Source organism: Belonocnema kinseyi, chromosome 5, assembly GCF_010883055.1.
Source record: "Belonocnema kinseyi isolate 2016_QV_RU_SX_M_011 chromosome 5, B_treatae_v1, whole genome shotgun sequence".
NCBI classification, from domain to species: domain Eukaryota; kingdom Metazoa; phylum Arthropoda; class Insecta; order Hymenoptera; family Cynipidae; genus Belonocnema; species Belonocnema kinseyi.
The window spans coordinates 146565224-146591897 of NC_046661.1; the positions used below are offsets into that span (position 1 = coordinate 146565224).

The 26674-nt window shown below is 24.9% G+C and overlaps 1 protein-coding gene across 2 annotated transcripts in view; it reads left to right on the forward strand.

Moving 5' to 3' along the window:
* The window catches only part of LOC117172482 (general transcriptional corepressor trfA-like), a 111915-nt gene that overhangs the window by 52503 nt on the left and 32738 nt on the right, over positions 1-26674 (forward strand). Inside the window, exons 1-3 of one of the 2 annotated variants that reach the window (XM_033360465.1) lie at positions 1267-1436; positions 19074-19429; positions 22914-23313. In XM_033360465.1, the coding sequence (XP_033216356.1) occupies positions 19095-19429; positions 22914-23313 (735 nt within the window). In that variant the 5' untranslated portion in view covers positions 1267-1436; positions 19074-19094. Of the gene's footprint in view, positions 1-1266; positions 1437-19073; positions 19430-22913; positions 23314-26674 lie in introns of those variants that run through there. The other variant, XM_033360466.1, reaches the window with a different exon arrangement.

The window sequence follows — 26674 nt, forward strand, 5'->3', positions numbered from 1 at the left end:
AGCGCAATATTGAAATCCGGCAGATGGCACACCGATGGTCTGCGCGCGAATTTTGAAATTACAACTTCAGTCAAATTAAAAAACTATACTTTCAGCTATAAAAATATGGAAAAATTGTAACATAATCGGTTTCTAGCTCTTATTCATGATTTTTCATACTTTTTCTGGTGTGTTTTTTTTCTTTTTAACTACTAAACACAAATTCAGGAAAAACATAAGGTTCTAAAATTACAAAACAGCTCATTCAAAATTCTGTAGTACTGCTGGTTTTAAGGTTAAAAATTCTATTCAGTTACGAAAATTAAATACATTTTTAAAATTTGTATTTTGATTTTTAAAGACGATTCTAAGCAATGAAAGTCTTTTTAAATTTTCCAAGCTAATAAGGAAACAGAGAAGAATTAGATTATTCGAAAGTTTAAATATCAGTTAAATTCCAAAGTAATAGTTTCTGCTATACAAATATTTATTATTTATAAAAAAACATTTTTTTCACCCGATTCGTAATTTTCTAAACTTTTTGTTTGCTATATTTTTCTTGTCAGCTAAATTGAAATTCAGAAAACTGACATTTCTGTACTTTGAAAACCTCTCATTTAAAGTCGCCCCAGTTTTTTATTTCCAAAATGACTTTTAGAATAACTGCACTTAATTTTGTAAAACTGCCGATGTTGAAGTTGAAAATGAGTTCCATTACAAAATTTAAATAAATTTTAACCTTATAAAACGGTTCCAAGCTATAAAAGTCTTTTCTACTTTCCGGAGCTAATAAGAACAAAATTTTGGAGCCCTAAAACGAGTTTTAGAATACCTAGGCTTACCTTTGCAGGTTTGCTTATTTTGAAGTTAAAAATGCTGCGCTTTAAGAATGTTAAATAAATTTGAACCTTTTTTTACGATTCCAATATATGAAAGTCGTTTTCACTTTTCCAAGTTAATAATAAAAGCATAAAGAAGGATGAGATATTTGAAAAATCGCGCGAAATATTGAAATCCGACAGATGGCGCAATGATATTTTGGCGCGAAATTTAAAATGAAAATGCTAGTCAAATTAAAAAATAATAGATTCTACCATACAAATGGAAATTATTTGTCTCCTAAACATTTTTTTTCACCTTGTTAATTATTTTTCATAGTTTTGTTACTACATTTTTTTTATCGATGGGAGGTTCTTTTAGAGAGAGCCACGTGACTGAAAGAGAGATCAGGCATAGATCAGCTGCCTTGGATCCAAATCGGTCAGGCTCAGCGCTCAGTGCGCGCCTAGCCTTCAACGGAGGTAGTGCTACTCTCAATATCTCGTATTTTTAAATTGCCAAATTCTAAAAACGCGTAGCGAACGTGTATTGACTAAATTAAGGAGATGGCAAGAATTCACAATGTCGTGATTGATGTTCAAATGTGATTTTAGTGTTTGGATTATTCAAATTCAGAGGTAGGATTTTTTTTTGCATTGTTTGACCAGTTTCAGAACCTCTGAGAGCGATGAGCTCATCAAATTCAACAAAATGCTATGGAATTCTTCGTAAAAAATTGATGATATATTTTTAATGAAAAAAAAATTAATTTCCTTTTTTGAATGAATTCAGAATTTGTATTACTATATTGCAAAATTCAATTATTTCAGAGGATAAACAAAGTTGAATATTTGTGCATTGGCGAATAATTTGTTATTTATTTTTTCACGGATTTTAGATTTGTAATATAAAAATACAGAACCCAAATTTCAGAATTTGAAATTTAAAAAGTTTAATTAAAAAACAAAACTTTCGATTCAAACTTGAAGTACAATAATAAAACATTGTTATACACATTTCATTTTATATTTCAAGAATTCATATTTTTAAATAAGAATTAAAAATGGTGGCTTATCAATTTGGAAAGATTGCTAAATGTTCTATCATGTTTGAATTAATTTGTTTTTACTAAATAAATAAAATTATTTTAGTTTTGGAAATTTTTGGTATCTGCTTAAAACAGATCTTTTTATTCAAGCAGTTTTTAAATATTATTGTAAATTCCCAGGGTTTCAATGAGAGAAATTGCGTATAATTTTTTATCGCTCAAAAAATAACTGGAATTTTATACCTTGAATTCCGTCGTGAGGAGTGGAAGTAGTAACGGGTCGTAATAGGTAAGACTGTACTTTTGTTGATAGCAGAGTTGAGTCAGTTTTCAAAAGTATTTTACATATTTTTCTTTATCTAGTAGTTAAATTTTTTTTAAACGTTTAAAATAAAATTTTACAAATATTTTATTTTGAGCGAGAAAATGGATTTTTAAACTAATAGTTTACATTTTAAAGAAAAAGAGGAATATTAAACCGAGAAGATAAATTTTCTACAAAATGATGGAATTTTCAACCCGAAAATGTAATTTTTCTGCAAACAATATGAATTTTCAATAATTAAAAGTTGAATTTTCAAACCATAAAGATAAATTTTCTACAAAATACTTTTATTTTTAACCAAACGTTTGGATTTTAACTAAACAAGATAAATTTTCAACTAAAAATGGAATTGTTAAATTTTCAATTATAAATAATGATTGTCGCCAAAAACAGAAACGAATTTAAAAGAAAATAATTCAGTTTTCCATCAAACAAGTTAGTTTTCAACCAAAAAGTTGAATTTTTAATCAAAAATACAATATTTATATTTTTAGGTAAAAAAAAACTTAATTGTCAACAAAAAGAATGCTTTTTGATGAAATATTTGCACTGTTAATCATAAAATGAGCAACCTGTAATAAAAAAATCAATTTTTAATCGAGTATTTTAATTTTCTATAAATAAATCAAAGTACTTGATTTTTCAACAAAACAGTACACGAATTTTCAAACCAAAAGACGAATTATCAGTTACAAACATTAATTAAAAAAAAAAAGAATTTTTAACAAAATAGATTAATTCTCCACCAATCCAATTCATTTTTAACTTTAAAAATGAGTTTTTTTTAGCAAATAAATGAACTTTCGACAAAAAAGTTGTATTTAAACCACATAGATGATTTTTCAACCAAACAGTTGGATTTTTAATTGAAAACATACATTTTCATCAAAAAATGGTATAGTTAAATTTTCAGGAGAAAACAGTAATTAAAACTATTAAAAGAAATGTAAACAAAATAGTTCAATTTTCTACCATACCAAATAATTTTCAACCAAAAGAAATTAATTTTTAACTAAACAGTTGGATTTTTTAGTTTCATCCAAATTGTTGACTTTTATACCAAAAATTAAATCTTTACAATTTTAGGTATACAAAACAGAAAGTAAAAAAGAGTTAAAATAAATTAAATTGTCAACAAAAAGACTGATTTTTTTACTAAAATAATTAAACTTTGAATCATAAAATGATCAACCTGTGAACAAAACAATGAATTTTTATTGAACTTGTTGAATTTTCAACAAAATACTTTAATTTTTAACTATGCAGTTGGATTTTTAACGAACAAAAAATTGGAGGAAATAATAGCATTTTTAACTCGAAAATTTAAATTTTCTACCACGAAATATGAATTTATAAAAAAAGTTGAATTTTCAACTAAACAGTAGATTTTTAATTAAAAAAAGGTAAGTTGTCAATTAAAAATGGAATCTTTAAATTTTTAGTTCAAAACATTAATTTTCTATGACAACAAAAAACGTATTTTAAACAAAATAGTTCAATTTTTTCCCAAATCATTTAATTTTCAAAGAAAAATGAATTTTTCACCAATTTTTTTAATCTTCTATAAAAAAGTTTAATTTGCAAGCCAAAAAGCGAATTTTATGGAGAACAGTTAAAATTTTAACCTAGAAAGACGAATTTTTAACAAAATAGTTGATTTTTTAACAGACCAGTTGGATTTTTAATTTAAAAAAAGAATAATTTTCAACAAAATATTTGCAATTTCAACCCAGAAAAATAGCAGAAGTTTTAATAAAATAGTTCAATCTTAATCAAAAATAGTTGTATTTTCAACAATTTTAACAGTCTATCCTCTATTCTCCTCCTTTCCCCTTTTCCTTATTTTGCCACTTGAATTCGATTTAAATTAATAGGACTCAATAATAAATCCAACATTCTTTGTTTAAAAGTTTTTTTCAAAATCTACTATTATATTTTTGGTTGGGAATTCAGCTTTTGTGGTTAAAAAATAAATTGTTTTGTCAAAAATTCGATATTTCTATTCAACATTAATTAAATAAATGTGAAATTCGTGAAACTACAGTAACACATTAGAATTTTCTTTGTGTGATTGATAATGAAATTTTTCCGATTTTTTGTTTAAATTTCTTTCTGGTTGGCGGATCAAAATTCGAAATAGCTGGTATTGCAAGGAAAATTGTATAGGATAGGGCATTGAATGCAGTCGGTTGGAACGTTCGTGACGTTGAGTTTCGTACTCACACATTGAAAAATACATTCGCTTATTTCCTATCGTAGAGCGCTTTTTGAACTCGCGTGTGTTGATCTGCATCTCGTACACGTGATCAGGTTCGTGCCAATTTTTTTTCACATATTTTTTTGGTTTAAAACTAAATTGATTTAATTTTTTAAGAAACGGACTTCAAAATCTTTCCCCTACTTTGAAAAAGTCTTTTTTCCCCGTTTTCTTTCAATTTTTTCGGAAATGCGAATAATATTTGGTTAAACATTTCATTATTTCGTTGAAAAATCTTCTATTTTGTTAAAATCTATAACTTTTGTTGTTGTTGAAAAATAACTATTTTAAAGATTCGACTATTTTTCTGAAAATTCGTCTTTTTTGTTTGAAATTTTCACTATTTTGTTGGAAAGTGAAATTTTTGTTCGAAATTAAAATTTTTTTTGCATAAAATTCACATTTTCGGGTAGAAAATGTTTGTTGGGTATGCAATTTTTTGTTAAAAAATCTAATTTTTTCCAGAAAATCCACATTTGAGGTTGAAACTCAAATTATTTTCTGAAAAAATTTTATTTGTTGTTAAAAATTCAACTATTATGGTTGAAGTTTCAACTTTTGTGTTTGAAAATTCGCCTTTTGGGTTTGAAAATTCAACTATTTTGGTTTGAAATTAACTTTTTGGCTAAAAACTAATTTTTTTATACAAAATTCAAATTTTCTGGTTGAAAATTAAATTATTTTGTAGAAAAATTTTTTGTTCTTAAAAAATCAACTACATTTTGGTTGAAGATTCAACTCTTTTGATGAGCATTCAACTATGTTTGTTAAAAATGAACGTTTTGTTTCAAATTCATATTTTTTGTAGAAAATTTATATTTTGGGATTTATAATTAAATTACATTTTATAAAATTTTTGTTTTGTTTAAAATTGTTGAGTTGAGACTTAGTTTTTATTTAAATTCAATTATTTTGATTAAACTCCTAACAATTTTGTTGGAGATCCTTCTTTTTCGATACAAAATTCGCCCTTTTTAATTAAAAATTATTTCTTGATGGTGAAAATGTAATCTTTTTTAGACAACATTCATATTTTTTGGTATAAAGTATACTGCTACATTAAAAATCCGTAAGCAAATTTAATTGTTATTTAAATTATTATTCCTTAATCTATAGATTATTAACTGAATAAATTCATAAAACCAAATAAAAAATCCAACTATTTTTAGTCAAAAATTAATTCTTTTCGATTGAAAAGTAAACAAAATGATGTTACAAAGTTTTCCTTTCTTGTTGATAATTTTGCTTGAAAGTTCAACTATTTAGTTAGCAATTTAACTATTTTGTTAAAACTTTGATTTTTTGATAATTCATTTATTTTGTTCATAATTTTATTATTCTGTTAAAATTTAACAATTTAGTCTTTTTCATACAAAATTCATCTTTCTTGATTAATAATTTCTATTGTTTGGTTAAAAATGTACTTTTTTGTTAAAAATGTATATTTTTTGGTGAAAAATTTGAGTGTTTGTTTGAAAATCAACTTTTTTGTTGAAAATATGTATTTTCGTGTTCGAATTAAAATTCAACTTTATTTTAGAAAATTCGTATTTTTGGCTTATGTTAGTAGAAAGATCAATTCTTTCGCTGAAAATTAACTTTTTGTATGAAATTTTAATTGTCTCATAGAAATTTCGTCTTTCCGGCTTAAAAATTCAAATTTCGAAAAAAATTCGACTATTTGATTAAAAATTAATATTTTTTATAAATTACTATTTTTGAATTAAAAATTTAACTTTCTTTTAGACCATTCGTATGTTTGGCTGGGTAGAAAGTTCAACTGTTTGGTTTAAAATTAACTTTTTTTGTTAGAGAGTCATATTTTAGGTCGAAAGTTGACTTTTTAATGAAATTTTAACTGTTCCATCGAAATGTCGTCTTTCCGGTTTAAAAATTCAAATTTGGTAGAAAATTCAACTAGAATTTGATTAAAAATAAATATTTTTTATAGATTCATATTTTTGAATTAAAAATTCAACTTTCTTTTAGAAAATTCGTATTATTGGCTTGGTAGAAAGTTCAGTTCTTTGGTTAAAAATGAACTTTTTTTAAAGTCATATTTTGGGTTGAAAATTCAACTATTTTGGTTGAAAATTAACTTTTTTTTTAGATTTAACTGCTTCGTAGGAATTTCGTCTTTTTGGTTTAAAAATTTAAAATTGGTAGAAAATTTAACTATTTTTCGGAAATTAAAAAAATTGAAATTTATATTTTTGAATAAAAAATTCAATTTTCTTTTAGAAAATTCGTATTTTTGGCTTAGTAGAAACTTGAACTCTTTAGTTTAAAATGAACTTTTTTGTTAAACAGTCATATTTTGATTGAAAATTAACTTTTTTTGTAAATTTAACGGTTTTGTAGAAATTTTGGTAGAAAATTCAACTATTTGATTGAAAATGAACTTCGTGTTCAAAATTTTATTTTTTTTTCGTTTTTAAAATTCTTTTCTTTTTAGTTGAAAATTGTCTATTTATGTTGTCGATTGAACTGTTTTGTAAAAAATTCGTCTTATGGTTGAAAATTCATCTTTAAGCTGAAAAAACAAAACTGTTTTGCTGAAAATTCGTCTGTCTAAAATAATTAGTTTTAATTTAAAATGTTTAATGTATGATAGAAGACCATATTTTTGACAATAAATACCACTTCTCGGGATTAATTTAAGATATATCAATACTTTAAATAATTTTCTAGATTATTTGTAAATGTATACCAATTTTAAATTATTATCCAAAATTTGTATTTCCTGGTATAAAAAATATCGGCTCCTAAATTTAAAAATGGAAAAAAATAAATAAAAAAATGAAATTCGGAATCTGAAATAAAAATTGTTTGTATTCACGCTCCTGAATGAGAGAGCGGATTCAACCTGTACGTAAACGTAGGAAAGTAGCGGATGGAACGTATCCGCGGCGGCGGGTGTCTGTCCGTACCATTCGCGAGATGGCCATTTAAACTGTGACGCAATTCCTGCCTCGTCCCGATTCCCGAGAAAAATGGGAAAGAAAGATTATCCCTTTAATGCAAGCCAGAATTAATTAATTTTCACTTTTCTTGACACTTTTTAAATTTCTACAAAATTACATGAATATTCAACCAAAGAAATAGAGTTTCAACTGAAAGAGCAACTTTTGAGCGTAAAATGAAATTTCCAACAAATCGTTAAATTTTGAACCAAAATGATGTTATTTCCATGATGAAGATTAATTTTCTATAAAAAAAACAAACGAATTTTCAACATAATACTTGAATTTGTAAACAAAAAAGATAAATTTCCAACTAAAAGAGCAACCTTTAAATGCAAAAATAAATTTTTAACTGGAAAAGCCGAATGTTTAGAGAAAAGATTAATTTTTAACCAAGAAGATTAACTTTCAAGAAAAATTAGAATTTTTAAGTAAATACTTGATTTTTCTATGAACGAAATAATTTTTTAAATAAAACGAGTAACCCTTAATCGAAAAAATGCATTTTTAGCCAAATAGTGGAGTTAATAAACGAAAAGATGAATTTTAATTCAAACATGAAGATAAATTTTCTACAAAAAATCAAATTTTCAATTAAGATGAGCAACCCTTAAGCGAAAAAATTAATTTTTATCCAAATAGTTGAATTTTTAACCAAAAACGGAATAGATACATTCTTAGGTAAAAAAGACTTAACTTTTTTTGTAACAAAATGCTAAACTTTCAAACAAAAAACTGCATTTTTAATTATATAAAAAAACTTTTATTCAAACAGATGAATTTTTAATCCAGAAGATTCATTTTCTGCTAAAAAGTTGAATTTAAAAAAAATAACTGAAATTTTTAACTAAAATAAGCAACTTTTAACTTTAAAAAATGAATCTTTCACTGGAATAGTTCGATTCTTAAACAAAAAGGTAAAATTTTCAACAAAGAAAATAAATTTTCCACAACCTTTAACCAAAAAAAGGAAGCCATTGTTTTTCAAATAGTTATACTTTTCATAAAGACATTAAATTAAAAAAAGAATTTTCAACAAAACAGTTGAGTTTTCCACGAAATAAATAAATTTTCTTCCAAAAATATGAATGGTAAATAAAAAGGTTTAATTTTCATCAAAAATGGAATAGATACTTTTTTAAGTAAAAAATTTGTAATTAAGTGAAAAAATCTAAGAAATGAATTTTTAACCACGAAGATTAATTTTCTACAACCTTTAACCCCTCAAAAAATGAAAGTTTTCATTAAATACTTGTAATTTCTATAAGTACGTTAATTAAAAAAATACATCTTCAACTAAACAATTAAATTTTCCACGAAATAAATAAATTTTTTAACAAAGATGATGAATTTTCTAACAGAAAGCTTAATTTTCATAAAAAACTTATTTTTTCGACCAAATTGTTGAATATTCAATAGAAAAGGGAAAAGACAGATTTTTAAGTAAAAAAAAATTTTTTAAAAAGGAATTTTTAATGAATTAGTTGAAACCTGAATTCCAATAGATTAATTTTCCGCAAAAAATTAAAAGTTTGACCAAAATAAGTGAATTTTCAACCCAAAAAATAAATTTTTAAAAATAATAGTTGATTTTTCAACCAAAAAGATTAAGTTTTAAATAAGAAGATTAATTTTCGAAACCAAAAGTCGAATTTCCAAATAAATACTCGAACTTTTAACCAAAGAAGTAATTTCTTGAATAAAACGAGCAACTTCCAACCAAAAAAATTGTTTTTAACAAAATAATGCAATTTTTAATGAAATAGTTCCATTTTCTTACAAAATTAATTTTCATTCAAAAAATGAATTTTCTACCGAAGAAATTATTTTTGAATGAAAGATGCATTTTTTAAACAAAAAATTTGAATTTTTAATAAAAAACTTGAGTTTCCGACCAAAGTTTTTAATTTTCAACCAAAAAAATAGAATTTGGAAAATAAAAAGATAAATTTCCAACTAAAAATGAAATAGTTACATTTTTAGTTTGAAAAAAAATAGTTTTTAAAAAGAAAAGAAAGACAAGAATTTTCTTCCTATATTACTTTCATTTTTTTGGTTGAAAAGTACCATTATATTTTAATTTAAGAATTTATCTTTTGTGGTTAAAAATTTAATTTTATTATGTTAAAAAATCAACAATTACGTTAAAAAGTTGTACTTTTTTGTTTAAAATTCAACTTTTTTCTGAATATTTGTCTTTTTGGACGGCAACTAATTTGTTGTTAAATGAAAATTTAAGTATTCCATTTTCAGTTGTTAATTTATCTTTTTTATTTAAAAATTTTATGACTTGGCTGAAAATTTATGCCTTTTGTGGAAAATCGTGGGAAAATTTTCTGAAACACTTAATATTTGAAGATTTGTTATTATTGAATTTGAAATTATTTATGTTTTTAATTATCACTAATTTCTAATTCTTGCCCATTCGTTAACTTTTTTAGCATTACATTTAAAAAAAAAAAAAATAAATTACGACGTTCAATTATTTCGATAATAATTGGTTTTATCTAGCCAAGATTCATAATTTTAATAGAAAATTCATCTCTTTAGATTAAATTTAACAATTTTGTTAAAAATTTGTTTTCTTTGGTTGAAAATGAAGTTTTTGAACTTAAAATTTAACTATTCAATTTTTTGTTGAAAAGTTATATTTTTAAAACTAATATTAGCTAAAGGTGTTCCAATATTATACATTAAACAACCAAATATTTGATAAACAAATTATTTGTTGAAAAAATGTTTTGTACGATTTTCCATAATTATACGTTTTTTCAAATTATATTGCAAGAAATTTGAATGGGGACAATATTATTTAAAAAATTTTTTTTCGTAAGATTATAATTCTTTATATTATAAACAAATTTAATTAACAAATGCAGTAATCAGGCATTTTTCGACATAAAAATCGTTTTTTTTCAATCTAAATTTTTATAAATTAGGAACTTTATTATAACTCCAGCAAAATTCGTAATTTGTTGATAAATATATGATTTTTCAAAAACAAATTTAATAAACAAATACATTATTCGGGCATTTTTCGGCAGATAAATTCGGGGGTTTCAATGCCAGTCTTTCCAGTTGGGAACTTTATTAGAATTTCAGCAACATTCATAATAAGTTGATAAATTTTATAATTTTTTTAAACAAATTTAATCAACAAATGCATTAATTAGGTATTTTTCTACAGCAAAATTTGTTGTTTTTTTTTCCATATCAACTTTCTTAAGTAGGATATAAAAAATTTTTTTTTTATTTGACAGATGCCCGAATAATGCATCTGTTTATTGAATTTGTTTTTAAAAAATATAAAATTTATGAAACAATTATAAATTTTTTGAAATTATTATGAAGTTCCCCATTAAAAAGACTGACATAGGAAAAATCGAATTGTTCCGTGAACAGATGCCCGAAAAATGCATTTGTTTCTTAAATTTGTTTGTAAAAATCATAAAATTTATCAACTCATCATGAATGTTGCCGAATTTATTATAAAGACCTAAATTAAAAGTCTGACATCGAAACAAAACAGAATTTTTCTGTCGACAGATGCCCCAATAATGCATTTGTTTATAAAATTTGTTCAGAAAAATTACAAAATTAATCAACAAATTATCAATTCTGCTGAAGTTTTCATGAAGTTCCTAATTAAAAAGTTTACATAGAAAGAAAAGAAATTTTAAATACCTGATTAATGCATTTGTTGATTAAATTTTTGTAAAGAAATCATAAAATTTCTCAATTTATTATTAATGTTGCTGAAATCGTCATAAAGTTCCCAACTGAAAAGACTGGCATTGGAAAAACCGAATTTTTTTGACGACAAATGCCCGAATAATGCATATGTTAATTAACTGCATTATTATTATTATCATTATTATTAAAAAATGTAATTTTTGATTTTCCATAATTTTTGTATGCTGCCAAAATTGGAATTTTTCATTTTTCAAGAAAATTCAAACAGTTGCTAGAATAATCTTGTTGGGCATTAAAAAAGAAACATTTTTCCTTTCTTGATTCTTTTTCACATCGTACGTTATTTGGCTTAAAATGTTTATTTTACTGTGTTTTTTGGAATTTTTTAAATGCTATAACTCTAGTAAATTTTTCTTTTATCAAAAAAAGTCATCAGGATAAATTGTTTGTCCTTTCGAATAATATGAATAACCGTACAGACAACTTTTGAATTTGGAAAAAAAGTGGTCTCAAAAATATTTAAAATGTGCTCACTTTTTAAACTTTTATCCAGAATGGCTGTCTAACGAACTTGACCTTCATTTTAAGATACTAAAAGAATTTGCCAAAGGAAAATCCAATCAGTCAGTTCTTTTGAATGTTATCGTGCTTACAAAAAAACCATCCACGGAAAGACAGACTGACAGACACATTCGTAAAAACATTTTTTTTCTGATTCAGGGGGTCTCAAATGGATCGAGAATTTAAACGTTTTTTTAGAAAATTCGTATTTTAGGCTTCTAAAATCAACAATTGGGTTGAAATTGTATTTTTTTATGAAATTATAATTTTTCGGTTAAAAATTAATTTGTTTTGTATAGGTATTCAAACTTTTTGTTGAATATTCAACAATTCTGGTTGACAATTCAACTATTTGGTTAAAAAATTATTTCTTTGGTTGAAAATTCGTCATTTTCGGTTGAATTAAACTATTTTTTACTTAAAATGAAAATATTTTTTGGTTGAAAATTAATTTTTCGTTGAAAATAAAATTCTTTTTTTAATGAATCTTTTTAGTTGAAAATTCTTGTCTGTTTTTTTGATGAAAATTAGTTTTCTTAATTTAAAAAATATATCTTTTTTGGTTAAAAATTGAACTATTTTGCTCAAAATTCGACCATTTTTTTGAAAAATTCGATAATTTAGCTAAAAATAAACTAATTTTGTTAAATATTTGTCATTTGACGTCTTTTCTGGTTGAAAAATCAAGTATTACTTTCGAAAATCCACCTTTTTTGTAGAAAATTGATCTTTCTGATTGAGTATTCATATGATTGATTAAAAGTTCCACTGTTTAATTAATAACTCAGTTTCTTTATTGTTGAAAACTGAATTATTTTGTGGAACATTTAATCACCCTGGTAGAAAATTCAACAATTTAGTTAAAAATTAATTCATTTTTTGTTAAATTTTGTTTCAATGAAAAGTTAACTACACCATTTTTTGTTGAAAATGTATATTTTTTAGTGCAAAATTCATCTGTTTTGTGGAAAATTAAAGCATTTTTTTGAAAATTCCGCCTTTTTTCAATTCAACTATAAGATAAAAAGTTCATCATTTTGGTTCGTTTAAAAAAAAATTATTTTCTTGCTTGAAAATTCAAGTATTTTGTTGAAAATTCGATTTTATTGTAGAAAATTCACGTTTTTGTAAACAAATTATTCTTTCTTTTAAAGGTTGCCTATTTAAGTTGAAAATTCAAATATTTTGTTGAATATTTGATTTTTTGTTAGAAAATACATTTTTTGGCAAAAAAATCAAATTTTGTTTACGACTTTATTTTTTGGTTGAGGGTTGGTTATTTTAGTTGAAAATACGATTTCTTTGGAATAAATATATATTTTTATTTGAATATTCAAATTTTGGCTGCGAATTTATTATTTCGGTTGAAGGCTGTTAATTTTCGTTGAAAATTCAAGTATTTTGTTGAAAATACGATTTTATTGTAGAAATCTTACATTTTGGTTAAAAATGTATTTTGTTGGTTGAAGGTTGGTTATTTAAGTTAAAAATTCAAATATTTTGTGGAAGATTAGAGTTTATTAGAAAATTCATTTTTTTGGTAAAATAAATCAAATTTTATTTAAAAGTTTATTTTTTCGGTGGAAGGTTGGTTATTTTAGTTGAAAATTCAAATATTTTGTTGAAAATTCGATTTTTCTTAGAAAATTCATTTTTTTTTAATAAACCAAATTTTGTTTTAAAATGTATTTGTTCAATTTAAGGTTGCTTATTTAATTTTAAAATTCAAATATTTTGTTGAAAATTTGATTTAAAAAAAACAACTTTTTTTTTGTCAAAAAATCAAGCTTTGTTTAAAACTTTTTTTTTTGGTTGAAGGTTGGTTATTTTAGTTAAAAATTCGATTTTTTTGTAGAAAATATATATTTTTTGTAAAAAATTTAAATTCTAACTTCGAATTTATTTTTTCGGTTGAAGGTTGGTTAATTTAGTTGAAAATTCAAATATTTTGTTATAGATTCGATTTTTTGTAGAAGATGAATTTTCTTTGTTGAAATTTATCTTTCCGCTAGATTATTTTTTTATCATTGAAGTCAATGTTTTTATCGAAAAATTAAATATGCCATTTTTTGTTAAAAATGTATCATTTTAAAAAAAATTAATACATTTTTGGTTACAAACATTTTCTGTGTATTTTGTTGAAAATACATCCTGTTGGTAGAAAATCAATCTTCTTGGTTGAAAGTTCATCTTTTTGTTTTAAAATTAGTTGTTTTTTTTAAATTAATTCTTTTAAATAAAAAATTATTTGTTCCATTTTTTGTTAAAAATGTATATTTTCAAGGAGAAAATTCATTTTATATTGTTTTCGAAAAATCATTTGAAAAATCATCTCTTTGGTTAAAAATTTAAATAATTTCTGCAAAACGATTTTTTAGAGTGAAATACTATTACTTGGCTGGTCGAATTTCAGCAAAGCTTTCTTTATAGTTATAATATCCTTGTATTTATTATTTTTTTAGCCAAAATCTTTCTTCCGTAAGATCGTCCAACCCTCCGGCCCTCTATCCCAAATCGTCTTCTATAATTTGTGAATGACCCCTAACTAAGATTCTGAAATAGAAAAAAATTACAAATAATTAGATTTATTTCATAAATTATAAATTTGGATAAAATGAGAAAGTGCTTCTAATTACTACAATCAGTCACAACTCACAATCACACATTACTGTTCCTGTTTTATGTAACCCTTCATAAAGTGACGCAAGATGTGCGCATGAAACGCTTGATGTGCGTCGCGAACCTAAACGCATTTTCGTATTTAAAAAAAAAAAAAAAAAAAACACGATTGTTCCTCAAGCCGTTGTGCTGAACCGTGGGAATCGCGAAACTCACTTTATATTCATAAAACCTGTAGTTGATGCTAGAAAATATACTGAAACATGCATCAAGTTATTTGCAGTCTTCTACGGGTATTTTGTAACCGCCTGAGTCAAGAAAAAGGCAAAAGAAATAAGTTTAGAATTCGAATTTCGCGCGTAATTTTGATTAGTTTAGGCGCGAAATTTAAAAGTGGAAACTGGAATAATTGTAGATTGGAGTCAATTTGATGATTGGAGACGGGTTAAAAATAGGTTTTATATAAGAGGACGACACGTGGCAGAATTTACAACATTTAAATTAATAAATTGGAGGGTCCAGACAGATAACTAGATGAAAATAGCAGCTCTTAAGTTGTTATCTAGAGCGTGGGCTGCGTTCAGTCATCTCTCATTATCAATGCGAGGTCCATTTATTGTCGCCCGACTACGCCCTCGAATCGGCCTTAATTAATCTTCATTATTGCTCGTTATTAAAAAAAACCTTGGAATACTCGCATTTCAAGTGGTTGATAGTAATTGAAAAATTGAATTGTTAGGAGGATTCTAAGTCTTGAGTTTAATTTAGAATTACAAAATTCAGGCGCTTGCAAAAGTTCACTTCGCAAAATTTCGGCCAGTTTTAAATTTAATAATTTACGCCCTTTTTGCACTCAACTATTATAAACAAAAAATCTATAAATAATTACTTCTCAATTTAAACAAAGAAAATACAGTTCTGAGTCTAGAATAACTTTCTGTGTGTTTTATTTTTAACTTTTGAATAAGAATTTATGTTTTTAAGATAATAATTTTTTCAACGCTTAGTATTTCTCTAGGGCTACAGAATTATTCTCACGGTCCCACGTAATAAACAAGAGAATTACTTTTGCAAGCATTCTCTATGCATGTTCTGTGACCTCTCTCATATACGTGGGTGGAGTTCCGTAACGCTATTTATTAATGGAATGACTTAGAAATGCGACAAGTGATTTTACAAAGAAGCTCTTGATATAAAAAAGCATAATATTTGTGAATACCGTTCCACGATTATTTTAATTAATCAAAAAACAATTGTTATATTAAATTTTATAAATTAAAATAATTACATTTATATAAAAAAATATTGATCTCAAATAATAGAAAAGAAAAGCAAGAACAAAATTTTTCGCAATTGATGGAAAGTTATTGCCTTATTTCAGAATTAATTAAAAAAAATATATATTTCATTTTTTTTTTATAAAATGAAAAATTTCCGACGAAAAATACTAACCTAACCTAAGGGTTTTCAAAATTTTAAGTTTGATTTTCGAAGTCAAATGACTTGTTTAAATAATATTTCCGGTGAAAAACGTTAGCATGCTTTTTAATATTCTATAAACATTTTTTGAAATCTGAGTTTTTATTAACAATAGAAATTTTATACCAAAACCGCCAATAGCCAATAATAACAACATTTTTAAGATTGTAATTCTTCTTTTAAGCCTAATGATTTTTGTTTAAAATAATCGATTATTGTTGAAAAATGTAAACATAACCTTAAATGTTTCTGAAGTTGTCAAGCTGCTTCGAAATCTAATTCGAAATTGTGAAATTAATGATTATGAATAATAATTTAAAGAATAATGGTAATCCGAAAATGCTTCGAATTTTTAAAAATATAAATTTTCGAAGAAAAATAATAACAATTTTTAAAATCATTTTTGAAATCCAATTATTTTTTGTATTAAAAGTGTCCATTTCGGGTGTAAAATACCAGCAAAACCTAAAATTTACAAAAAAGTGAATTTAATGATTCTGAATCATAATGTCTATAATAATTGATATGCTATTTAATTTGTTTAATTAATTAATTAATTAAATTGTATGTTGTTATTATATATAAATATAATAATTGTATGATAATCTGAAAAATGTTGTTTGGAATTTAATGATTTTAATCTAAGATAACTGATTACAAGAAAGTTCACATAACCTTAAATAGCTTTAAAATTGTAAATCTTTGAAGTCTATATCGATATTTCAGATAAAACCAACTGGCCTGGCCTATAGTTGTACGAAAAATTTAATCTTCTTTAAAATTGAATGTTTTTCACTAAAAATACCAATTTCAGACAAAACAAATCAACATAACCTAAAGTATTACTGCTAACAAAACTGAAAAGGCTAAACTAACCTAAAATCTCTGAAATATTGTGAAGCTTTAAAATCTAATAATTTTTCATTACCGTCCATTTCAGGTCTATAACATAACCTAGCATAATTTTTAATATTTAACAAATTAATAAGCCAAAAACTCTACATATTTTGGTATTAAAATGTAATTTTTTGGCAAACAGTGCTAATATAACCGAAAAAGATAAATTGTTAAATAAAATTTGATTTTTCGAATCTAATAATTTTCGTTTAAAAATGCCCATTTCGGGTGTAAAACGCTGACACAACCCAACATTTTTGAAAAATGATGAACCATAAAATATAAAGATAAAAAAAAATGTTTTTGGTAAAAACCGCCAGCAAAACTGAATATCGTAAATTGATAAAATTTGTGCAATCTGATAATTTTCGTTTAAAAATGCTAATTTGCGATCAAAAACCAACACAACGTTTTTTTTTTAAATTTCAGATCTTTTTTGATAGCGCCAGAGTATTTTTAGCACTAGAATTGTTTTCGTATTTGGACCCTAAGTTTGAACAACACAAAGTTTTTTCCAAGTTTGATTCATTAAAAATTTCCGATTCCTTTGTTTCGCGAATAATTTTTGGAATTAAAATATATTTCTGCAGCCTTTTATAATTTTCGGGACGCATTAAAAATAGTTTGTCATTGACATTATTATATTTTATCTATCGTGTGGAAGGAAAGGAAACGGAATATCTCGCTATACTGATAAGGAGAGAGTAATCACAGCATAAAAGAACGATAGTTGATCCGATTAGCACCAATCTGAGAGAAAGGCAAAGAAAGTGCGGCGAAACGTGTGTCCACATCCATTCTAATTTGTCACGCACGTATCAAATTTACAAATTTCACAAATCTGCTTTACTTTCAAAAGAAATCCAGCAAAAATTCAAACTTTCCAATTTAAGGTTTTGAAAAATAACTGATTTAAATTTCGCGCGCAATTTTCAGAATCTAGCGGTGGCGCAGCGGTAGTGTTCTATAAAGAGTTCAAGGCCATGTGACGAGTGGGTCACGTGACCAGATTCCTACCATACTGACATTTTTTTTTATTTCCTAACTTATTTTCAAATGAAGTGCCACATCGAGTTGAAAATTTCGGATACTAAATAAGAAGCAATAAAAAAGGTGGGGCTGGTCCTGAAGATTTAGAATGATGAAAAAAGTTGTTTTTTAAAAATAATTTTTGTTGTTTCTTTTTTCATAATTATTAAAATTTAGGACTAGATTCACCTTTCTTAGTGCTGCGTATTCATTATCCCAAATTTTCAACTCGATGTCGTGCTTTGTGTGACAATAAGTAAAGAAACAAAAAAAAGTGTCGATATAATAATAATAATAATTACATTATTTAAATTTTACAAGATTAATTATATTAATGCAAAAAAATTTGGTTTCTAACTACATTTTAAACACATTTTATTTGAGTTTTCAAATCAAAAAGATAAATTTTGAACCTAAGAAATTAATTTTTAACTAGAATGATGAATCTTTGATAAAAAATATCAATTTTTAACCAAATAGTTGAATTTTTAACCCAAAAGATTAATTTTCTATCAAAACGAAAAAATTCCAACGATAAAAAGATACAGTTTCAAGAAAATATGTAAATTTTCAACTAAAGAAAGATAAATTTATAAAAACAAAACTCGAATAGTTCAGTTTGCAGTTAGAAAAGTAAATTAAAAAAAAAATCTTCAGCAAAATTCATTAATTTTTATCTAAACATAAATTTTCAAGAAAAAATCAAATACTTACTTCATCATAAAAAAAAATAATTTTCGACCGAAAAGAAACGAATTGTCAGCTAACGAAATTAATTTTTAATAACAGTGTTGAATTTTTAAACACTTAAATTTCCAGTTTAATAATATAAATTTTCAACCAAAAAGAAAAATAATTTTTAACGGCAGAAATTAGTTTTTAACCAAGAAGATGAAGTTTCAACTAATGAGAGTAATCTTCAATCAAGAAAAGACGGATTTTTGACAAATAGTTAAATTTTTCACCCAAAACATAAATTTTTAGATTAAAAAGAATAGTTAAATTTTCAGTAAAAAACTTCGGGAATCGGAAACTCCAATGATGCATCCGTAAAAGGGACTCCCACTCCTGCGACATTTAGATTTCGGGGATAATACGTGAGAATGTACACAGGTCTAGAACGCGCACGCGCACGGCGAATTGAAGGCAGCGCGCACTGGCGCGCGCCTGACTAAAATAGGGCAGGATAGAGGGAAAACAATTCCGCTCGGTCCTTTGAGTCGGGATGCTCGTATCTATGGACCACTCGTATGTTTGGAGCTCGTATCTTCGGAGTTCGAGTGGAGTTCGAGTGATGAGCATATTTCCGAAAAGCATTTGCTCAACATAAATTCTTTGGCATTTAAGAACTTTATCTACGGCGTGAAATTCAAATATTTAAAAATTTAATTTGTATTTTTTCAGGTTTCAGGGTAGAGAATCGCGATGAAGGCGGTGGAGCAGCAGCAGCCAAACTCCATGGACTCAAGCGACTCTGTAAACGGAGGAAGTGAATATGCATATCGACCACTAACAACGAAACACAGAAGAGCTGGAAGTACGGGCACCACAGGAGATGAAGAATATACCACAGATGAGGATGAATTCTATGGGGACGAGGCTGATTGTTCAGGTCCATCACTACATCCTCCACATCCCATTTTAAAATCCGATCTTGCTCGAGCTGCAACCGATCTTTTTGGTTATGCCGAAAAACGCGATGATGATAATGAGGAACCCACAAGTCTGTTCGACGAGGACGAAAAATTCTCTCCTGATAGGTAAGCCACCCTAAAAGTTAACCCTTAATATCAAAGCGAAGAATTCTTAGGCTTGAATTTCGCGCGCAATTTTTAAATACGAAAGGTGGCGTTGGGATTTAGGAGGGAAATTCAAATTATTTTAAATATTTCTTTTAGACGGCGAATCCAAAGTTGAAACATGTCTGTTTTCTTATTTTAATTCTGTTTAAAATTAAAAATTTAATTCCTATTTGGGAATAAATAAGAATGCGAAGCATTTTTCTAATTTAAATTTTGGGCGGAGAATTTTAATTTAAAATAAAGGGTGGCCGCTGGTCCGGGAAATTACCGGGAATTTTTTAAGACTGGGAAAAACCGGGGATAATATAACATTTTTAATACATTTAATTTTTAATTTTTTAATAAAGAAAAAGAACAATTATTTAATATTTTGTAATATTTGACTGATCATTTAAGGAGAATAAATTGAAACCAGATATTTAAAATTAAACAATTTGTATCAAGATTTTGGTGCGAATAGCCACAGCCTAATTTAAAACAAAATATAGATTTTGGGAAGATTAAAAAAAACAGAATCTTTTTAAGAATTGTAAAAGGCTTTAAAAGAATTTAAAACATTTTCTTAAGATTCCTAGAAAAATTGAAATAGTTTTTCATTTTGGACATTATTTTAAGGTAATATTCAAAAAGGTTTAAAAAAATTTCCAAAATTATTAAAAAAGAATGTGGAAGGTTTTAAGAATATTTTTTAAGTTTGCAATATTTTCTGAAAATTGTAGCAAAAATTTGATTCATTTCAAAACATATTTAGAGGTTCTAAAAACAGTTTTTAAAAACTTTGAGTGCTTTAATTTGTAGTTTATTTTTTATTACTTCAAATGGAAAAATTTTCAGCGTTCGAGATCGAATTTTAAAATTTTTTTGACCTTAAAAAATGTTTGCGAGCCGGGGAAAAACCGGAAAATGACCTGAAATTTTTTTCTTCTATTAAAGCGGCCACTCTGAATAATCCTGCTCAGACAAAAAAATTCAAATTTGAAAGTCATGTTTGAGCGGTACATTTTTAATTTGAAACTATTCTGTTTAAAATTTGTAATATTTATCAGGGCTGCCACTAAACCGGAAACCGGTAATTTCTTGAGTCCGAGAAATGACAGTGAATATATTTTTTCACCGGGAATTTGACCAATTTTTTAAAGAAAAATCTGTCCAAGTTCGATTGTAACGGGCTTTTAAAGTAATCAGTTGAATTGTTATCTTTTGTGATTATGAATAATTAAGTTTGCAATGCTTAATTTGAAAATCTTTAACTTAAAAAATGTTCCATTTTAGACTTTTATTTTTAAGAGTACATTTTTTGTTTAAAGAAGTTCAAAATGATGTCTTGAAGCATTAAAAAAATAAAAATAAGAGCTTTTAAATTTAAAAATGTTGGATAAAGACAATTTTAATTTTATCTAATGCAAATATAAATAAATATTATTTTTAAATTGAATCTGTATTTTAAGTATTAAAAAGTGAACAATAATTGATTTGACAAAACGATTATAAATTCATTCAAAAATTTTGAATTTCCAGATTTTAACTAAAAAACTGAAACTGTTTTGATTCGCCCGATTGACACTTTATAAACAATTTTCAAACTAAAAATAGCTTCATAATAATATATTCGTAATTAAAGTTTTTAATAAGTTTAAAAAATTGTTTCAGTCTAAAATATTTAATTTTTAATCCATTAAATTTGAAATTTTTTTATTAAGAAAAAGAATAGCTATCTCTTAATATTGAGAAATATTTTACTGATAAGACGAGCAAATTGAAACCAAATATTTAAAAGTAAACAATTTAAAACTTAATTGTTTGACATAGAAAGCCTTGAATCGTTAAAATTTCGTAAAGCTTTTAAACTTTAAATGTTAACTTTAAATGTTAACTAAATGTTAAACTTTAATGTTACAATCTTTATTGTTCTTTTTAAAAATATCTATTTTCTAATTGAAATTGTTGAATTTTGAGGTATAAATAACAATTGAACACTTATTATTTGTAGTTAAAATTAAATTTTTTATTATTTTCTTTTAAAGATTTGATTAGAAATTCAATAAATATCTTTTAAAATGTACTGAATTTTGCCTACCATTTTTAGAAAATCCTGCAAATTTTTCTGAAAATGTTTTTATTCTTTTGAAGCCTTTCACAGTTCTTTAAAAGCTTATAATTTTTTTAATTTGAAAAATGCAAAAATCTACATTTTGTTTTAAATTAGGCTGTGGGTATTTGCACCGAAAGTTTGGTACGAATAGCTGAATTTTTTCGGTGCATACACTTCGTTTAAATTATTTGAACTCATTTCAAATTTTAAATTAGTTTCGAATCTTTTCAACACTTAAAATGACTCAAATTTTGTTCTACACATAATAAGCAGGATTTAAAAAAAATGTAGAAAATTCGATTCATTTTAAAAGTTAATTCGAAGTTCTTAAAAAAATTTTTAAATAATTTAAAATTTGAACAAATTTAAAACATCTACTAGATTTCTCAAGATTTCGAAATAAAATTTTTAAGCTTTCCAATGATATTTAAACATCTTTGAATTAAAATAATTTAACTTCTAATTTCAAAAGTTTTCATTTTAAAACAATTTAGTTTTTCAATTTTTAATTCTTCTAGCTTAAAATTGCTTAAAATAATATAGTTTTGAAATTTTTAAAGTTCATTCATTGATTCTTAAATTTAGAGCATTGAAAATCATAATATAGATTTATATTTTTGGAATTGTGTCTGAATGTTTGAACTCTTAATAATTTATAAATGGTAAAAATTCTAAATTTGGTAGTTTATCTGTATTTTAATTAAAATTGTTCAATTAAATAGTGTTAGCACCTAAATTCCATTGGATACGTATACATTATTAAGCGTTTGAATATAACATTTTTTAATTTAAAAAGTTTAAAACTTCAATTTTAAATAATTTTAAACTCAAAAGTTCCGCTTTAAGTGCTAAAATTTGTATTTAATTTTTTTTATAACTTTAGATGGAAAAATGTTTAGTTTAAGAGTTTAAATTTTCTCATTTTATTGAACGTGAAAAATATTTGCGAATTGGGAAAAAAATCGGGGGATGACCAGGGATTTTTTTTCGATTAAAACGGCCACCCTGATTTATGTTCGAGCGGGAAATTCAAGTTTTAGACTATCCTGTTTAGGCGGGAAATTTAAATTGGTAACATTTCTGCTTGAGCGGGAAATTCAAATTTGAAAATGTTACGAATTCGGTTCTTTTGAGTTTGGAACGGTTTTAAATAGAGGAACATAATAATCTTCAACTTGTTTTGCATCTGAAGAACCTTGGCTTCAATTCTGAAATCATATTTCCCTCAAAGGAAAAATATTTTTGCATTCTTGGCAATGTCTGAGAATAAATTATCGTAGAGTAACGAATGGCGCTTGGCCTTCGCGATGCTTTTCTCGAGTACTCGTTAACGATCAGGAAACCTTCTAGCTCCACCAAGCCATTATCGCTCTACACCTACAACGAAAATCTCCTACCTCGCGGTGTGGTCGTGAGACATCGAAGTTCCAATTCCACTTCAAAAGAGGCCGACCATCCAAAAGACAAATCACCAAAGCAATTCGACTCTAAGGACAAAAGTAATTTCAATCAAATTGAAAAGGAAGGGGCAATTAAAACTGGCAGTGGGGAGGAAAAAAATGAATGCGGCTCGGACTTGAAAAATCAAAAGAGGACGAGGACTTTGGACGGTATATTGAGTGAGGATGCAACCACAAGTTTTCCTGAGTCAGGGGGTTCATCGTCCGACCTTAGGCAGAGTGAAAATCACGAAACAAGTCCGAGAAAGTTTCCTGCTCGTGATGAGAGCCAACTATTCATCAAATCTGAGGTCTGAAACTAATTAGAATTCATAATTTATTTAGTTGAGAGAAATTTTTCTTATTGGAGATGTTGAGATTTGCTGGTTTTAAACATTTTTTAAATAAATAAAGTACTAGTTATAAATCCGGCAAAATAAAAAACTTAAGATTATTTTTATATTTTATTTGAAGCCTTTCAAATTTTATAAAAAACTTTAAAGTTTTATTTTGAAAACTTAAAAAGTCTATATTTTGTTTGAAATTTTTGGAAATATTTTCAAGTTTTATATTATTTTTGAAAGATTTCAAAACTGCAAAAAAAATCTAGATATCTTTTATAACTCAAATTTTTATTTAAATTTTGTTATCTTGCAAAAAATTCATAATTCTTTTAATACAATTTTCAGAAATCTTCATGAAATTTATAGAAAATAAAAAACATTGATTCAAAATCTTCCAGATTATTTTTCGACACACTTTAAAATCTTCAAAACTCAAGATTAATCATTTTACATAATTTTTTTCGATAACTTAGCGGAAAAAATTCTTACAAATATCTATTTAATTATACAGGACTTTTTTTATTTGCGGAAAAATTCAAATAATTTTAAAAGATATTAAGAAGTTTTGAACAAATTTCAAAAATAATTTATCATTTGAAAAGAATTTAAAAATCTTTAAATAAAATATAGATTTTTGAAGATTTCGAACAAAAATTTCGAAGCTCTTTAAAAATTTTGAAAGTTTCAAAAGAATAAATTAATTTTCAGTAGTTTTCTGGGAAAATTAAAATTTTTCTAAAGATTTTTCAAATCTAAAAAAAACAGAAGATTTTAAAGAGGTTTTTGTAATTTTGAAAACTTTTTTAAAAATTTTAGGAAAAATTGGAATCCTTTTAAAAGACATTTACAAATTTTGAAATTATTTAAAAAATAATTTGAAATTTGAAAAGAATTCGAAAATTTGAATACAAAATGTAGATTCTTGAAGATTTCGAAACATTATTTTAAAGCTTTTCAAGAATTTTGAAAGGTTTAAAAACAATAATTAAATTTTCTTAAAATTCGTGGGAAAATTATAATCTTACGGAATTGTAAAAAAATAATCTTGAAGATTTAACGGTAATTTTAAGAATAACGTGTGTCATTTTAGAAGATATTTAAGAATTTTAGAAGTTTTGAAGTGACTACAAATATTTTAAAACTACAAAAGATGACCGAAACTTTACTAATTAAAAAATAAATAAATTTTCCAAATTTTACAGGTATTAAATATATATTAAACTCACTCCAGTTTTTGCTCAAATTTAGTAAAATCCTTTAAAATAGCAAACCTTTTTATAAGTTTTCTGGATACTTTTTCGAAATATAAGAAATCTTAAAAAAAAATTTTAATTTTTTCGAGAAATCGAGGAAAATCATATTTTGATAAAATTGAAACAAAGAAACTTAAAAAGAAATACATTTTCCGAATTCTTATTTTCTATTGAAATTAATTTTTCCCCTAAAATTATAATTTAGTCAGTTTTTTTCTTCAGTTACTGAAAAATCCTTTTTTGTTGAAAATTTAATTATTCTGTAGACAATTTATCTTTTTTATTTGAATTCGTTTTGGTGGAAGTTGAACCATTTTTATACAAAATCGAACTATTTTGTTCAAAATTCGTCTTTTTGGATTAAAACTTAATTAATACTTTCGGGAAAAAATTCAAAAACTTGGTAGAAAATGTAACTATTTTTTTTTGAAAATTCATATTTTTAGTTTCAAAATTCAATTCCTTTGTAGAAAAATCATTTTTTTGTTCTAAAGATTCCAAAATTTGGTTAAAGGTTGTTTCCTTTCTTGACTTAAAATCTAATTTGGGTTCAGGATTAAATCATTTTGTTGATAATTCATCTTTTTTGGTTAAATTCGTCTGTTTTTATTTTAAATTGAAATAGTTTTTGCTCAAAACATTAACTATTACATTTTTTATTGAGAATTTCTCTTGCTTGGTTCTAAATTTAAATATATTTTGTTTACCGGTGGAGCTTGACTTTCATTGACTGTTTTTTATTTATGTTTATTTATTTGCGCTATTCAAAAATCCCACCACCTGGCTTCGAAAATTTATATTTTTGAACTGAAAACTAAAAAATTCAAAAATTTTAATTAATATAAATAAAATTCAAATTTTAAACTGAAATAGAATATTTAAAGTTTTAGTTCTATTAATTAACTTTAAACAAAAAATCTTCATACAAAAAAATTACTAGTAGTTTAACTTTCTACCAATTAGTAAACATTTTTGCTATAAAATATTTTTATTATAAATAAAAAATATAGGAATTAAACCAAAAAATACTAGTTTAGAACAAATTAATTTAATTTTTAATGCAAAAATATAAATTTACAACAAGAAAGTTAATTTTTGACCAAAAAAATTTCTGAGTTAAGGAAGGAATAAAACGTCAACCAAATTGTTAAATTTGCAAGCCAGAAAGAGAAATTTCTGGAAAACAGTTAAATTTTCAACAACAAAAAAATTAATTTGTAAGCAAAAAATTAATTTGTGACTAAATAGTTGAATTTAAAAAAAAGGTGAATCCTGCACGAAAAACTAGTTTGTTAAAAATTAATTTTGCGGTTAAAAATTTATATTTTCGGATGTAACAATTAAACTGTTTTGTTTAAAAATTCATCATTTAAATGAAACCATTTTCTCTTTATTTTAATTCGTTTTTTGATTCATAATAAATTTTTGTTACTGCTGTTATATTTCTGATTGAAAATTGATCATTTATAGTTGAAAATTTTGTTGAGGATGTGTTTTTTTTATGGATTCAACTATTTTTGATTCAAAACTAGGATTTCTTTTTGGATGAAATATCAATTACGTATTAGATTTTTATTTTAGAATTTAAGTTATTTTATTTGCTTAAAAAATGACCTTTTTCTATTAAATTTCCCAGTGATTTTTTATTTTACAGAAATCATATCTTTTACTAAAAATATTATTTAAAAATATTATTATAAACTATCAAATAATATATAATAATTATATTATAGCAATATGATTTATATTTTTTATTTTTATTTTTAATAAAAGACATTAAAATTGTCCGATTTTTAGTTGAAGATTTAAACAATTAAAGCATTTCAAATTCAAAAATATTTGATTGGAAAATTTCTAGAATGAATAATAATTCTAAAGGAAGATTTTAAATAAAAAATAAAAAATTTAGTTTAAAATGAAAAAAGATGAAAATTAAACTAGCTGAAATTGATGCATCAGTAAATGGATAGTTCCGGTAATTTTAAATGCCTGTGATTTTGGAATTCTAAATTTTCATGATGAAAGCTACATTTTTAATTTTTCTCCTTCATAAGTTTCAATTTTGTAATTAAATG